We start from the raw sequence: 18,118 nt of genomic DNA, 5'->3' as shown, positions 1-18,118 counted from the left end.
AGAGACCAGTGACATCACTGAGAATGCAGCCTATCCATTCACCAGAGACCAGTGACATCACTGAGAATGCAGCCCATCCATTACTAATTATAACCAATTCAAACAAAACTTTTAAGAAAATCTTGATTTAAAATTTTATGAGAAGCTCAAATTTCAAACCCAATCTAGTTGTTGTTTAGGCTTTATGACACCCTCCTGTGATCAATCATAACATTAGGTCATTCAGTAAAGCCTTCTGTTACTTTACCAACTCAACTGTTTGACATTGTCTGTTTGATGGGATTAAAGGAAGTAAAAACAAGTCAAGGATAAATACCCCTATAACCTCCAGGTCAGTGTGTACTATTCTGCTAAGCAATGGCTTGTCCTTCACAGTAATATGGCAAGTATCTGTCACACACCACGCTGCAGTGATATCCCAGTCATAACATTTCCATGTCCCATCCGGCAGCGGCAATAGGGCCCCGCACCCATCAGGTAGAAGTGCAGGTTTTTCAACTCTTTATGCTGAATAAGTCCCACATCTCTGTAATGCATCACATGCCGTAATGAAAAAGAAGAATCTTTGTTAATCAGTAACAGGGCAGGAGCTGTACAGAACAATATTTCCAATCAAATCTATCAACTCTTTGGAATTGTAAAATCTAATTAGAATATGTTAGCAGCATATGTGAGGTTTTTATTATTTAAAATGCAGAAATATGAAAAAAAGAATGATAATAAAAAACACACACATATATATATATATATATGTCTGGTCCACCAAATCTCCAGGTGACGGATAGGTAGTTATAGGCAAACTTCCCCTAGGGCGTATGCCAGGGACAAGTAGCAGGAACCGCAGGGGTGGGATAAGAGGCGGGGGAATGTCACACCCTTGTGTAAGACTCCGCCCATCCAGAAAAGGCCCACCCACAAAGTCTAAGAATTCCTTCTCATCTCTATAACATAGGAGGGGTAATTTGTTGCCCAGTTAAGGAGAACCAAACAGGGCGGACAAAGCTTGGATTTTTCATGAAGCAGAGGCAACCATGTCTTTTCACTGCCTGATTTCTTGCAAGATCAACAACCATTTTTTTATTTGTATTTGCAGCATTTTGAGGAGAATAATGCTAATTTTGCAGTACGTTCTGTATATATTTTTGTTTCTGACCATGTGAAAATAGAGTTATGGACATGATTTAATGACCCTCGACATCTGGTTTGTGTTTGTGGCTTTCGGGCCATTCCCAGAGCCGCTCCAAACACTGCCAGAGCCTTTATTTAACAATTTATCATGGGACGATCGCGTACCTATTACAGACCTCAAGCTGCTTTCACAAAACTTAATTGATATTGATTTCGGTAATAGATGTCTTCTGTTATTAGACCCCAACAAGATAAAATATGATCCAACGGCAATAAAGAAAACGAGATTTGTTTATTGGATGGGTGACAAACCCGGCGGTGGTTTTAAAGGGGAGCTCCAACCATTGACATTTATTGAAAAAAGAGTAGCTGTATTATCTGGTAATGGATTTATATTGTGATTTACCTATTACTGCTGTTCTCTGCAGCTGTATAGCCTGTATTGTGAGATTTGTAGGTTTTTCTTTTGTGAGTTGTCCCTATTTAAAAGTTCACGCAGATGTATTTATTTGTTATTTATGCACACTCCTCGGCCATTTTATTAGGTACACCTTGCTAATACCAGGTTGGAACCCCCTCTGCCTTCAGTGTTTGAATTCTTCATGGCATGGACTCAATAAGGTGCTAGAAATATTCCTTATAGGTTTTGTTACATATTGACATTATACCATCATGCAGTTTCTGCAAATTTTTTTTCCACGATGCAAATCTCCCGTTTGACCGTGTCCCAAAGGTTTTGTATTGGGTATTGGATGGAGATCTGGTGAATGGGGAGGTCATTTTAAATCAGTGAGCTCATTGCCATGTTCATATCAGTCTGGGATAAGTAGCCATCAGAAGATGGGGACACTGCCATCATAAAGAGATGGACATGGTCAGCACCAATACTATCATAGGCTCCTAGATTGTAAGCTCCATGGGGCAGGGTCGTCTCCTGTCACTGTCTGTATTTGTCTGTCATTTGCAACCCCTGTACAGCGCTGCGTAATATGTTGGCACTATATAAATCCCATTAATAATAATATTTGCATTTTTTAATGATCAGTTGGTGCTAAGTGTGCCAAGAAAATACCCCCCCCCTCAACTCCATTACACCATCACCAACCTGGACCATTGATACAAAGCAAGATGGATTCACGCTTTTATGTTGTTGATGTCAAATTCTAACCCCGCCATCCAAATGTCAATGCAAAAATCAAGACTCATCAGACCAGGCAACATTTTTCCAGTCTTCTGTCGTCCAGTTTTGGTAAGCCAATGCAAAATGTAGCCTCAAATACCAATTCCTAGCTGACAGAAGTAGCACTCTGTGTGGTCTCCTGCTGCTCATCTTCTTCAGGGTACAACATGTGCATTCTGAGATGTTCTTCTGCAGACCTTGGTTATAACGAGCGGTTATTTAAGTTGCCTTTCTATCAGCCCCAAGCAGCCTGGCTATGTTTCTTCTTTCCCCTGGCATCAGCAAAGGGCGTACCTAAAAAAGTGGCCGAATGTGTAATATAATATTACACATAAAATTATATATATATATAATTTATTAATAAGCAGTGCCATGGATGCACCCAGTAAAACAATAATAAAATATATCAGTTTAAATATTGGTAAACCTTTAAAACAAGTCAAATAGATAAAAATCCCTTTTATCGCCTAACACAACAGCTGCCTCCAATGTGTGCCTGTAGGCATTGGGAATTTATAAATAAATTCTTCATTAACAGTCCAAAATGAGTACAAATACAGGGTGGCTTAATTTAAAAAATGTAATAAAATGGTATATTTGTTACTTTGTTAAAAAGCTAGATAAAAATACTTCCATGTTCCTGAAAAAAAAAATTAGACTGCGCTCTAAAAGAAGGAAGGTCACACGAGGGGAGAAGACGGCGACAAAATTAGCCACCGAACGGGATAGAGGTGCCGTGTTTTATTTTTTTGTACTTGATAAAAATCCACCATGAAGAGAATAAAAAAGGTGCAAATTTTCTGTAGAACAGAGAGGTCTGGCTGAATAATTTAGCAATGTCTTCTGCAACAACTGTACAGGGCTTGCTGGAAATAGAGGAGAGATAGAAAGATAGATAGATAGATAGATAGATAGATAGATAGATAGATAGATAGAGGGATAGATAGATAGATAGATAGATAGATAGATAGATAGGATAGATAGATAGATAGATATAGGATAGATAGATAGATAGATAGATAGATAGATAGATAGATAGATAGAAACGTGTATGATCATCATGGGTTATCTGTATCTGTACAGGGGTCATACAAAATCATTTAGGGATCTGGCTTGCTGGATCAGTAACAAATATTAAGTGTCTGTACATGGCTTCACCTCTACCTTTTCTCTCATTTCTGTAGCCATGCACACAATATTTCTGTTGGGTGATTTTAAGATTTGGTGCTGGAGATTGTAAAACGTAATATAAATATGGAGTCCATGTAGCACGTCATACCACAAGGTACAGCAACCTCCTGTCTGCAGATAAAGATACTGCTAGGTTTTATATAGATTTACTTACCGGGGTGTAATTATTATGACCCCCAATCTTTAGCCTGGCATGTCTTGTATTTTTGGTGACTGTATGTGTGTTTTCTTGCCAGGTACTGAAGCTACCTATCACTGAAACACCGGATGTGAAGACCATTGAAAGAAAACAGAGGCAGCATGGAACAAAAGGTAGGAAGATCATTATACTTTTACTAAATGGTTTGATTTCAGTTATAAGAAGAGTTTCTTTTGTTTTTCAATCTGTAGCTTTTAAAAAAAATACCCTCAGATCCTCCCATAAAAGTCCTTGTTTAGGAACTTCCTGTTGTGGAGTGACAACTATTTTACAATTGTGCTAGTAGGTTGTCACGTTGTCACACATTGCACAGGCATGGTCCTCCAGTTGGCATCATTAGCAGACCAATCCAGAGCAATGATATTCATCTGATACTGGATGGTAAACGTCATTCACTTAGGATTCACATTTAAATTATTTACCTGGGAGCGCAATTTTCCCCCCTTTTCCATTTAAACTTTGACATCACCTGCAAACAATTAACTACGATTATCAGAACCAGACAGCTGTCCCATGATAGTGACCCCGACAGAGAACATCCCCACATTGGCCAAGTCCTGGCCAGTCCATTCATGGCTTCCTTCCTGAGCTTTTATCGCATCCTCCTCGCCGTCCAAACCAAACACCCTCCACTGATTTCCTCTGTCACCTTTGGCTTTGCTGTTCAATTTGTTTTTTTTACTTTTATTTGCTGGTGAAAAGCCAAAACACAGGAGGACAATAACAGGACGCTGCTTTTATTGGGTTCACAGGCTGATGTGCGCTTGGTTTGATCCCGGGGATCATCATGTGGTTCCTTCATCTTCTGAAACCACCACAGCCTCTGCTACACAGGATGGTGCATGGCAGGAAAGCTACACACCATAGCATCATGTGATGAGAGGCTGCAGTACTATCCCAGAAACACTGTATATGTTTATATTCTTTATGGAGCCCATGTTGGCGTGAGAGTTTTAGCGTGTGTCCATGTAGTAATAAATCCCCAGTTTCTAAATGTACTTGGGGATGGTTTTAGGGATGGTGCTGGTAAAGGAAATGTTTTACATGTAGATAGTTTCCATTATGAAGGTTTGGAAAGTGTTTTCAAATGTTAGATTGAGATCTTTATATTTGAGACTTTATAGGACTCGGTTTTAGAACTTACAAGGGAAACTGCCAACATTTGGTTTATATGGGTTTCAAGCACTGTGCTGGTAAAGGAAATATATTACTGATGGAGAATGACCAAAAGAAAGGCATGGAAATAGTTTCCTAATATTAGTACAAAACGTTCTGTTTTTGTGTTTTAAAAATGACTTAGGACACCATGAACATTATGATTACACAGTATTTATATAGCGCCATCATATTACGCAGCACTGTACAAAGTCCATAGTCATGTCACTAACTGTCCCTTAAAGGAGCTCACAATCTAATGTCCCTACCATAGTCATATGTCATTAATGTAGTCTAAGGTCAATTTAGGCGGAAGCTAATTAATCTAACTGCATGTTTTTGGGATGTGGGAAGAAACCCACGCAGACACGGGGAGAACCTGCAAACTGCATGGCTGGGATTCGAATCCTAGGACCTAGTGCTGCAAAGGCCGGAGTGCTAACCACTGAGCCCCTAAACCCATGTGATTTAAATGGGTTTCAAGGACTGTGCTCGTAAAGGAAATGTAATAAAGATAGATGATGGCCATAACAAAGACATGGAAAGTGTTTTCTAACATTGACTTGAGACCATTGGCTTTGGGGCCTTGTAAGATTATACTCTGAGTTTCAAAATTTACAAGAGACACCATCAACATATGGTTTAAATGGGTTTCAAAGACTGTGCTAGTAAAAGAAATATATCAATGCTAGATGGTGCCCATAGGGAAGGCATGGAATGATGTTTTAAACATTGGCTTGAAATTTTATACTTTGGAACCTTTTAAGTCTAAGCTCTCGATTTTAAAACTTACAAGGAACTCCAACAATATGTGGTTTATATGGTTTCTAGGTACTGTGTTGCTAAAGGAAATATAATACAAGTTGATGGAGTCCATTAGAAAGGCATGGAAAGAGTTTCCCAACATTGGCATTAGCCTTTTTAGCTACGGGGCCTTGTGGGACTAAGCTCTCAGTTTCAAAAGGTACAAAGGAAACCATCAGCATGTGGTTTACGTGGGTTTCAGGGACTGGGCTGGTAAAGGAAATGTATTACAAGTACCTAATGTCCGTATTAAGAGCATAGAAAGGGTTATCCAACATTGGCATGAAACTTTTTGTTTTGGGCCATTTTAGGTCCAAGCCCTTCAAATGAACAAAGTTGATCATTAGCCTGTGGTTTATATTATTGTTATTATTTCACAGTATTTATATAGGGGCTCACAATCTAATGTCCCTACCAGTGTCATATGTCATTAACACAATCTAAGGTCAATTTTGAGGGGAAGACCAATAACCTAACTGCATGTTTTTGGAACGTGGGAGGAAACCGGATTACCCTGAGGAAACATACACAAACACGGGGAGAACATGCAAACTCCATACAGATAGTCCTGGGACCTATGGGTTTTAAGGACTGTGCTGATAAAGGAAATATTTTACAACTAGATAGTGCCCAAAATGAAGAATGTTGGCATGAGGCCCTATAGCATTTGAATGTTGTAGGACGAAGCCCTCTGAGAACTGAACTGAAAACATATACCATCAGCATGTGGTTTCTGTAGGTTCCAAGGACTGTGCTGGAACAGGAAACATTTATCAGGTAGAAGGAAGGCATGGAAAGAGTTTTTTATCATCAGCTTCAGACCTTTACCTTTTGGATGTTGTAGGACTAAACCCTCGGTTTCTGTAATTACGATGGGCTCTATGAGCATAAGGTTTACATGGGTTCCAAAGACTGCTGGAACATGAAACATCTATTATTTGGATGGTGCTTGTAAGGAAGGCATGGAAACAGTTTTCTATCGTCAGCTTGAGACCTTTAGTTTTCGGACCTTGTAGAACTAAACTCTAGGTTTCTGTAATTACAATGGACACCATGAGCATAAGGTTTACATGGGTTCCAAAGACTGTGCTGGAACATGAAACATTTATTGTTTGGATGGTGCTTGTAAGGAAGGCATGGAAACAGTTTTCTATCATCAGCTTGAGACCTTTAGCTTGGGGCCTCTCAGTTTTAACCCATCAGCATGTGGTTTATATGGGCTTTAAGGACTGTGCAGGTAAAGAAAATATTTTAGAGGTAGAAGGTGCCTATGAGGAAGGCATGGAAAGAGTTTTCTATCATCAGCTTGAGACCTTTAGCTTTTTAGGCCTTGTAGGACTAAACTCTTGGTTTTAACCCTTACAAGGAGCACCATCAGCATGTCGTGTATATGGGCTTTAAGAACTGTGCAGGTAAAGGAAATACTCATATTACAGGTAGATGTCCTGAATCTGCTATTTTCTAACCATGGACTGGTAAAAGATGAATTCCGCAGCACAGATGTGACAGGGAAGAGAGATCAGATTTATTCCAAGCGTTTAGTTTAAACATTTTTCCCCAAAGCTTCTCTCGCTGCTCTATTTGAGACAGTGCTGTTGCTGAGGTCAACTGATTTTCTCTTCTACGCCGACTGCCGATGACAGCTTTCTGGAAGCAGCTTGCCGGCAAGACCGCCACTTCCTGCAGCTGCAGCCGTCGCCGCTGCCAAAAGCAGACAATGAGCGCGTCTGCGTGCCAAGGACTTTGAACGTCGAGAAAGCACGATCATGATTGCCCTGGCAACTACCCTTAACTCTTTAACGACTGCAGCGCAGCCGCTCCCTTGCACCTAACCATTGCTGCTTTTTAGTGACACTTTTGCATATTTTGGATTTGTCCCTGCAAATGTTTTCATGCCTGGGGGTGTACCTGGTAAATTCCCCACTTTTTTTACTGATTGGTCTGTAATACAGGAGTTCATCTTTAAATTGAAAGTGAATAAAAATTCCCTTTCACATTTTAGTTTGCCATAACATTCCTTTAAGTTGGGGTTATAGGTTGTTGGTGATAGTTTAAAGAATTCTCATCAGCTGGACCATCACCAAGAAGTCTACCAAGAGGTCACATGACAGTCATCTCCAGCAGCACTACGAGTTATGTTCTTCACATGGCAAAGGCACAAATGAAGGATAGGGGTTAGGATAGGTATCCGGGGGTGGGGGGGGGGGGGGGGTTAGGATAAGGGTAGGTGTACTCTTTTCCATTTTTGACTAGATGTGGGTCCATATGGGTGCTGGGCCCTCTCCCAAAAGTCTGTCTAGAGGTCACATTGCAGTTATCTGCAGCAGCATCCTGCACTACAAATAGGGGCTAGGATAGGGATTCAGGGGGAGGGGGGTAAGGATAGGGGGTAGGTGTTCTTTTTTCCATTTCTGGCTAGATTTGGGTCCATATGGGTGCTGGGACTTCTCTCAGAAGACTGTCTAGAGGTCACTTTGCAGTTATCTGCAGCAGCATCCTATGCTATGGCTTACATTTTTCATATGACAAAGGCACAATTGGGGAAAGGGGGTTAGGATAGAGATCTGGGGGTTAGGATAGGGGGTAGGTGTACCCTTTTTGCACATGCGTAGATGTGGGTCATATGGGTGCTGGGCCCTCTCACAGAAGTCTGTCTAGAGGTCACATTGCAGTCAACTGCAGCAGCATCCTGCACTACGAGTTACGTTCTTCAGATGACAAAGCCACAAATGAAGGATAGGGGTTAGGATAGGTATCCGGGGGTGAGGGGGGGGGGGTGGGTTAGGATAAGGGTAGGTGTACTCTTTTCCATTTTTGACTAGATGTGGGTCCATATGGGTGCGGGGCCCTCTCCCAAAAGTCTGTTTAGAGGTCACATTGCAGTTATCTGCAGCAGCATCCTGCACTACATATTACGTTCTTCACATGGCAAAGGCACAATTGGAGAATAGGGGTTAGGATAGGGATTCAGGGGGAGGGGGGTAAGGATAGGGGGTAGGTGTTCTCTTTTCCATTTTTAACTAGAATTGGGTCTATATGGGTGCTGGGCTCTCTCCCAGAAGTCTGTCTAGAGGTCACTTTGCAGTTATCTGCACCAGCATCCTGTGCTATAGGTTACATTTTTCAAATGACAAAGACACAATTGGAGAAAAGGGGTTAGGATAGGGATCTGGGGGTTAGGATAGGGGGTAGGTGTACCCTTTTTGCACATGCGTAGATGTGGGTCATATGGGTGCTGGGCCCTCTCGCAGAAGTCTGTCTAGAGGTCACATTGCAGTCAACTGCAGCAGCATCCTGCACTACGAGTTACGTTCTTCACATGACAAAGGCACAATTGAAAGATAGGGACCCATGGGATTAGGATAGGGGGTAGGTGTACCCTTTTTGCACATGCACAAGGGCTCCTCTGGTACATAGGAGTCCATTTTTGACTAGGTGTGGGTTATATGGGTGCTGAGCCCTCTCGCAGAAGGCTGTCTAGAGGTCACATTGCAGTCATCTGCAGCAGCATCCTGCACTACGAGTTACGTTCTTCACATGACTAAGTCACAATTGGAGAATAGGGGTTAGGATATATAAAGGGAGGTTTAAAGTAGGGGTGGGATGGGAGTACCATTTGTGCAGAAATTTAAGGGCCCCTTGGGACTTAGAAGTCCATTTTTTAACTATATGTGGCTCTCATGGGTGCTCTCCCATTGCCACATTGGATACTGCTTACTTCTATCTAGCGGTCAGCCAATACACATTGGCTAAGTCTTTCCACTTGGCCAATGGGACACCCAAAAGCTAGCCTTGCACATGGGCCTTTTTGCCAGCTAACTGGTATGCTTAGTAAAGTTTTGCTATATGCACTCACAGACACTGCTGACCGCATTTTGCATCCCCGCACACAGCTCAGACGGGTTTGTGTAAGGTCAGCCTGAGCTTTTCTTTTTTCTGTGGAGCTCAGAAGAGGTTAAGGGAAGACGGTGCACTTGACATCAGTAAACGGGTCATTTATATATAAAGAAATTGTATTTCTAACCCTTCGCCAGAGACTGCGCAGGATGTTATAGGCCGCCAGTTCATCTCAAGCTGAAGAATCCTTATTTTTAGGATTTGCTTTGCAGAGGAAGCGGTACGCGAAGATTTTTCAACAGATGCCTGCGTGTGCATATTGTTCTGTGTCAGAAATACATCTCGAGCAGGGAACATTTTAGGCCACGGAGCGCCTGTCTCAGCCAATAAGAGCGGAGATGTTACATAAGAGGGGAAGAAAAAAAAAAACAACCTCCTTCTTTTCAACTGGCACGCAATTTAGGTTAGGATGACCCTGTTATTGCACTGCAGCAAAATCCAGGCAGAGCCCGAGGAGGCGATATTGTGGATGCAGCCAGCTCTGGATATTAAAGCAATCCAACGAATGTTTTTTATTCTTTGCTAATATCACTTATTAGATACAATTAAAAGGAAACCAAATGTGTTTTTTAGAGACATTCCTTGTTGTGATCAACTTAAAGCTGAGCTCTAGGCAGATACAAGACACAGATGCATGCGGCTCTGTATTCGGTAATATATTATTAAATGTTTTTTGACCTGGTTTGTAAGTCTCTTGCAGCGCCTGATCACCAGAGCACAGAATGTAGAGGGAGACAGTCGGTGGTGCTGCAGAGTTACAGAGAGATTAACTCATTAGTATTCTGCTGCTCCTTACAATATCCAATCACAGGCTGGGGGAGGGACAAGACCTATAAATGTTACTGAATGGCAGCAATGAGAAATCCAGTCTCATGCACTGCCAGACAAAGGCAAACCTAGGCAAGGGTGACATTGCTGATATTTCAGGTCCCTTTCAGTCTTTTGGAATGCAGAACAGATGGAATCCTAGATGGTGATGCTGTTGCAACGGACTGGAGGGCCATCTTGCAAGAAAAAAAGGGGATCCAACGGCACCAGCCTGGAAGTGTCCATCTCCTGGTCCCCTATGGTGCCCTCTGTTTTTTCTCATTATTCTGCACAGTTCTGTATTGATGGTAAAGGTTGGCTGGAGGAGCCAGTTATCCCTAAGGGAGGACCCGGAGGTCAAGTATTTAAAGTGTTATCATAAACAATCACCATGTTTTATAACTCCAGCTTCTTAAAAAAAACACAGTGACCATGCCTGAGCAATGTATGTTGGCGTCAATTTGTAGCCACCACCAACAACATCTTAGCACAACTAGAAGACATTTGACAAACTATAACAAGCAGTGTTTGAATTAGGATATTTTAACATGTTCAAGACATCTAACTAGGTTTTCATCTCCTTTTTTCTACATAATATATACTATGTCTGCTCAATGTGCCTATCACATAGGTCTAGGTATAGCTATCTACACAGCTGTGTAAAACCATCATCTGACCACTAGAGGGCTCCCCTCACAAGGTTTAAAAACTAATGTTTAACATTAGCAGATTGACAAAACGTAACTTCACCACTAGAGGGTGCTCCTGGCTTAGTTTAATGTTCTCCAATATGACCACAGTCTATTTCTTATGAATTTCCAGGGATTTTTGGAATAATTTATAAACTTAGATATATTTTTAAATGACATTTTAGTGCCAATATTTGCTCATTATTGTTTTATAGCTAAAGATTGTTTTAAATTATTCATCTAGGGCAGAGTTTCTCAACCAGTTCCCCCTGAGTTTTCTAAGAGTTCCTTGAGCAATGGGCGGTTTGTTCTTAGGTCAGTTTATTAGATACAAATAATTTTTTTGGCTATAAGGGTGACATTCTTCCCACTAACCAGCAATGTAAGGGACATTCCTCCCACTGATCACTATACTAACTTAATGTGAGCTGCATATATAGTAATTATAGCAGGGGTTTCCTAAGACGTCAAAGGTACTGCCATTGTTACTGGGCCTAATATTGTTTTTTCTTTTTCTCTAGAGTCTTGCTTTAATCAGCTCAGGAGTTTCTGTTCCAAGTTTCCTAACGTCACACAGAAGGTGGAGTTGCTATAGAAAGAAAAGTTCAGTTTCAGTTTTGTTTATGCTGAAATGGAAAGGAAAGCAATGGTGTGAGCGACACTCCAATCAATGAATGTCAGACAGATAAGCGACAGTGCAGACTTTCTGCCTGGCTCTCCTATACAGGTACACTTTATTCTTAAGGATGGGGAAATGTGGGCCTGCAGGATGAAAAATTCATAACCTGGTCTTATTTTATAAGCAGCCCCAGGGGTCTAGTAAAAGGGATTTTAATAAGACCCCTTACTCCAGGGGGAATATAGGGACCCTTTCCATGACCGTTGCTTGGTTGCTTACTGAATAGAGAACCAGAAGATGAGATCTTCTGCCAAGGGTTTCCTCTTCCTGAGGAGGGAGGTCTGGATGGAAAAGCCGGGTGATGTGTAAGGGGTTGGTTTTTAAGAGGGTCTCTGATGTAAATGGGGATGATGATGTGAAGTTTGGGGACTGATGTAAAAGGAGGCTCTGTTTTTAAGTAGAGATTGTAAGCTCTTTTGCTTAGGGTCCTCTCCTAGTATAATGTCATTGTTTGTATCTGGCTGTCATTTGCAAGCTCTATTTAATGTACAGCGCTGTGTAATATGTTGGCGCTATATAAATACTATTTATTAATAATATTTCTGATGTAAAGGGGGGTTTGATGTTAAGTATGGACTCTGATATGAATGGGAGGTATCCAGATGTAAAGGGGGACTCTTATTAAGTCAACTGGGGGATACAGATGTGATGTGAAGGTGAAGCTCTGTTGTTAAGTGAGGACTCTGATGTGAAACGCAAGTCCAGATGTGAAGGTAAAGTTATTTGATGGTGGGGGGGACTCTAATGTTTAGAGAAGGGGGATTTTATATAAAAGGGGGATGTTAAGTGGGCCCTAATATTAGGTGTAGAATGTGATGTGAGGAGGTGATCTGGGTGTAAAGGGACCTTGTCCTGAATGTTAAGGTGCTTGTCAAAAATGAGTATCGGGGCCCAAAAACTATCCTGAAGTTGTTCAGCTTCGATGCAGAGTTGCTTTAGAAGGGGGACCCAGGTCCAAATTCTGCATCAAGACCCATAGATCTGTAACTAAACCATTAGGCAGTCTGGAATTAATTACTATTGGCGCAGATTGTGAAGATCAGCATAAAAGTTTCCCTGAGAATAATATTGAAACATTGTTACTGTTTTTTTTAGGTATAATGGAAGAAGCAGCCTGGAACAGCCTGCAGCAGAGACAATCAGAGCAGAGAGAACAGAGCAGAACAGAGAAGAAAAATCATGAACTCACTGAGCAACGTGAGTAGATCCAGCTCTGGAAAATGAGCACCATATTACTGGAAACTTCCACTTTAAGTCACAAGCATCTTTTCTGTATGGCACCAACGGAACATTCAATAACCTTCACCTTATCCAGGACTGAGGGAGACAGGTCAGGGGTGGACAGATAGATTTGAGTGTCATCAGCATACAGATGGTACTGTAAGCCAAAGGAGGATATGACACTACCGAGAGAGGAGGTGTACACAGAAAAGAGAACCGGTCCAAGGACTGACCCATAGGGAACACCAACAGGGAGGATAGTGGGCGAGAAGGAATTACCATTGAGAGAAAGTTGAAAGGAGCGGTCAGACAGATAGGAAGCAAAGAAAGAGAGAATCATTGGGCACTTTAGTAAGGGCTGTTTTAGTGGAATGGGCAGCTGTAAAACTAGACTGGAGAGGGTCAAGGAGAGAGTTGGTGCTCAGGTAATCAGTGAGTCCTTTGTAGACAATGTGCTCAAGAAGTTTGAAAACATATAGGAGAAGGGAGATAGAACGGTAGTTAGAAGGTATGGAGGGCTAGTTACCAGTAGAAAGAGAGAGGTTAAATAGTTCAGTTAGGGCTGGGACACGGGTGGAGGATTGGGCACGGAGTAGATCAGATGGAAATTGGGTCAACCGGACATGTAGTAGGTAGAGGTAATGAGAGAAGAGACTTTGTCCACAGTATCAGGGCTGAGGGAGGTCAGTGATGATTTACAGGTGGAAGGGGTGGGTATGGTTGGAGTGGCTCGGTGGGCAGATTTACAGGTGGAAGGGGTGGGTATGGTTGGAGTGGCTCGGTGGGCAGAGACATCATGTCTGATTTTGTCTATTTTCTCTCCAAAGTAGGTGGCAATGTCTTGGGCACAGAAGGATGTTGTGGGGGGAGCAGGTGTGGGGTTAGGAAGGAGTCAATTGTTAAGAAGAGGTTGCGTGGGTTGGAAGCTTGAGAGGAGATGACAGAGAAGAAATAATTTTGGTGACAGTGAGTTCAGTGTTAAAGTGTTGTAGACTGGCTTTGTAGTCCATGAAGTCAGTGCTGAGGCCAGATTTTCCTCCACTTTCGCTCCGCTGCATGAACAGTCTCGTGTAGATGTTTGGTGTGATTGTTGTGCCAGGGATGGGGGTAGGGAAAGGTGGCAGGGGCAGATTTATCCTGAAACAAATAAAGAGTGTGGTTAAACCGAGTGGCAGCTTTTTCCAGAGGTGATTTTAGAGAGGGTGGGTGTTAGGGACGTAAGGCAGTTTGAGAATAGGTTGGGGTCAAGCTTACGGATATCTCTCTGCCATTGACCAGGTCTGGAATGTGGCCAAGGGGGGCAAAAATTAAATAGGTTGAAGGTGATAAGGTTGTAATCAGAAAGGGGAAATGGCAAGTTGTCAAGGTGGCTGAGGTTGCAGAGTTTGGAAAATACCAGGTCTAAAGTGTGTCCGGCGATGTGTGTGGGGCCGTTTATGTTCTGTATAAGTCTAAAGGAGGAGGTTATGAGAGCAGCTGGGCTGAGGAAGGATGGTTGGGATCATCCATTGCAACATTAAAGTCATGGAGGATGGGGGTGGGCAGGTCAAGAATTTGTGGGAGCCAAGAGGCAAAGTTTTCCAAAAATTATGATACAGGGCCGGGGGGTCGGTAGACAACAGCAACAAGGGGGGGGGGTAGGGGGTTGAAAAGACGGACATAGTGATGAAAATGAGAGAGGGTGAGTTGGGTGAGATGTCACCAGAAACTGAAGTCCATGTGAGCGGGTCCTGTAATATGGGTTGTAGTGAGGCTTTCAGCTTGTTGAGTTCTAGGACTGGGAGAAGATAAGTTGGTCACACTTCTCTTGGCGAGAAGGCAGTTCAGGATTATCAGCAGGAATATGTTGGAGTTCAGGTGGATACTTAATGATAATTCAGTCCAAAGGCATGATATGGGAGTTGCAGAGTATAGTGTCCAACCCTATTCCAATTCCTGCTTCAATATATGAATATGGGTTTATGAAAATGGAAGGACTGCTTTACATTGACCTGGAACCTAAAATTATGCAGGATTCATGCATTTTTATTCCCTGCGCAGGATTGGTCTTATTTTACAGCTCTGACTGCATGGGGAATATTTTTAGTAAAACTGGTCTGTCCAGTATTAGAGCCGTCAGCATGGAATGTGTAGGAAGGGTTATAGATTCTTACTTTTCTGATGAGCAAGGTAGGAAGGGACACCACAATCTTCTACAAACATTAACCAAGTGTTCTGGAACATCCCATACCCAGTATTTATAAGAAGCTTCCTATACCTAACATCACTTGTGGGTGGGCTGACTATTTATTTGATATTAGATATGATAGAAATAACAACCATGTATTATGAAATACATAAAGTATTGCTAGTCTCTATTAGTTCTATGAATGGTATAAATCTCCACATGCGATCAAATACTGAAATTCAATTTCTTTTCTACAGAAAAACGCATTTATGAGTTTTTGCAGCAGAAAAAACCGCAGAAAGCGCTCACCATTGCTAAGGCCGTGGGAAAATCCTACGCAAGAGATATTAATCCTGATTTGTACAAAATGCAAGGATGGAACTTGCTTGACTGTAGTCAGGACAAGCTGTGGAGCATTAAGACAGAGCGTCCTGCCTCAGGTAGGCAATGTGTGTGTTACATATACATTAATCAGCCTAAAGAATCAAAAAACCCTGATGGGTGAAATGAATTACGCTGATCACAAAGGTAACTGTCAGTGGTGAAAAGTCAGTTCTTGATGGTTGAGATGTGTTGGAAGCGACAATAATGAGCAGGAGTAAGAATCCTTGACTTTGACAGGCGCTAAGTTGTAATGTCTGGTTAACTGGGGCAGTGAATCTCCAAAGGATAACAATGGGCACATGGGCTTCAGAACAAGACCCCAGTGCAATGGAAGAAGGTGGCCTGGTCTAAACAATTACATTTTCATGTTGATCTTGTGAATAGCTGGCTGCTTTGTTGCATTGCATGCTTTAATGGGCCAGGGGTAAGAGTAATTTTGGAGGCACATGATATTAGTTGGATGGTTTTAATGTTTCAGCTGATTTATGTGCATATATATAAATATAATATATTATATATAAATATATACATAAATTTACCTTCAAAGGATTTGTATTCCTTTTTTTTTAAGAATAATATTTATTAAGAATTACCAAGGACAGTACAATAATCACAAACAGTAGAAAACATTGCACAATCAGATAAGGCTAACAAGACATCAGAAAACCCAGGCATTTACATTTTCCAATTTTTCAGTTAGGTAAGAACCTGGGAGCTAGGGGACTAGAATGGGATGGAAAGAGATGGGGAGAAGGGAGTGTAACAAGGAAAACGAGCAGATTCCATAAATACATACATAACTCCATTACAACAAAAAACACATGAATGAATAGTATTAATTTAGGGGTGAAGGTGTCAGGTCAGCCGGAGATCGTTGTAGTAGAATAGAACATTCTACAGATGTGCAGAATTGGATCCAGTGATACCATGTCTGGGTAAATTTGTCACATCTATTGGCATCGGTAGAAATCACATCCTCCATGCAGTAAATGTCAGCTACCCGTTTCAGCCAGTGTTCTAGTGTCGGTGGGATATCACTCTTCCAGCAAGCCGGAATACATGCCTTTGCTGCGTTCAAGAGATGTCTTAGCAGTAAACGTTTGTACACCTTCTTTGACAAATCAGAACCGTGAAGAAGGGCCAAGGCCCGTTATCTCTAATATCCACATTGGTAAGCCGGTAATATCAGCCACCGAGTCCCAGAAACCTTTAACTTTAGGGCATTCCCAGAAAATGTGTATGAGCGAACCCTGTGCCGCACCACACCTCCAGCAAGAGCCATCCACATGGGGGAAAATCTTAGCAAGCTTGGACGCTGTTCTATTCCAGAGAGTGGCCAATTTGTGGTTGGTTTCCTGGTATCAGTTACAAATTGAAGCTTTATGGCAAAAATGCAGCATCATCTCCCTCTGTTCCTCAGTAAATTGAGTATTTCAATCCATCTCCTTTTTAGCAACAAAATTAGGAGAGACAGGGGTGTGTGCTTCCAGGAGGGCCTGGTAGGCATTGGACAGCAAGCCTCTCAATGCGTGTTTAGCAGCACATATAGTTTCTAGAGGTAACAGGGATCCACTAAAGAACCGCAGTACATATGAGAGCTGTAAAGTGCGCCGTGGGGACATGCAACTCCTTCTCTAATTGCAGAGTATGTAAGGGGATCCATTCTCCATTCCAGAGATAATGTATGGCTCTATAGACACCACCTTTACACCAGGAACGAGGATTTGCATTTCTGACCAATCAGTTCCCAAATGTATTCAGCTATGGCACACAACACATCTCTGTTTGACATGACACGAGACCTAATCTTTTCTTCTGCAATTACCTGAAACTTCCAGATTTTGACCCAACCACTGGGTCACCATCAACACTTTCTGGGCCTCATACTAGTAATCTTCTTGCTTCCACTTTCCTTGTTTCTAATTGTTCCAGCATTGCAAAGGTCAAGCTTTTTAAATTAGGGCCCCGTACAGAAGTACCCCTTGTCCCCCCTGATGGTGGCTCTGCCCCCCCCCCCCCCCCCCCAGATTGGGGTTGTTACAGTAAAAGGAGTACCATCAGAACATCATCATCATAACATGTTCTAATTTCATTGTCTTGTTAGCACTGCAGCGCAACACACTGTCCATACTGCACGTACATGCAAATGATTTAATATAAAATATATATTTATTAGTTGCATGAAAAAAAGATTGATAATAATTTGTGTCCCCTGTGTCTGCAAAAAATCAGTTATTTGTTCTCGTTTCTTTTATTCAGAGAATAAGTCAGAAGCAGAGCATCCGAATTGGAATAGACCCACTTCAATCTTCTTATTATCGGACCAACGTGAGTAATCCTACTGATCGGAAACAAAAATAGTCTTGTAAATGCAGTAAAATTGGCATTTGTCTTTTTGGCCTGCTATTATTACAGATCAATAGTGCAAGCAGTCTCTGTTGGGTATCCAATAACCCAAGATGGTTGATGAAATATATAAAAAAGGCTGCACTTGATAGCCATTTTAAGCAATTATAAACAAGCATAATTATATTATATACTATAAGCCATATATAATATAAGCCTTCATAAGCATTATATGATATAATTATAATATATACTATAAGCCATATATAAT

At 41.7% G+C, this 18,118-nt stretch overlaps 1 protein-coding gene across 1 annotated transcript in view; it reads left to right on the top strand.

Moving 5' to 3' along the window:
* The first annotated feature begins 3,454 nt into the window (after positions 1-3,454).
* The window catches only part of ZBP1 (Z-DNA binding protein 1), a 17,156-nt gene continuing 2,492 nt past the window's right edge, over positions 3,455-18,118 (top strand). The window contains exons 1-5 of the mRNA XM_072413658.1: positions 3,455-3,811; positions 11,572-11,777; positions 12,825-12,926; positions 15,375-15,557; positions 17,761-17,829. Of these exons, the coding sequence (XP_072269759.1) occupies positions 12,830-12,926; positions 15,375-15,557; positions 17,761-17,829 (349 nt within the window). The 5' untranslated portion in view covers positions 3,455-3,811; positions 11,572-11,777; positions 12,825-12,829. The remainder of the gene's footprint in view (positions 3,812-11,571; positions 11,778-12,824; positions 12,927-15,374; positions 15,558-17,760; positions 17,830-18,118) is intronic.

This window comes from Pyxicephalus adspersus, chromosome 6 (genome assembly GCF_032062135.1).
Source record: "Pyxicephalus adspersus chromosome 6, UCB_Pads_2.0, whole genome shotgun sequence".
Taxonomy (NCBI): Eukaryota; Metazoa; Chordata; class Amphibia; order Anura; family Pyxicephalidae; genus Pyxicephalus; species Pyxicephalus adspersus.
The sequence above is the reverse complement of the archived record's forward strand: the minus strand, read 5'-3'. Positions and strand labels throughout refer to the sequence as shown.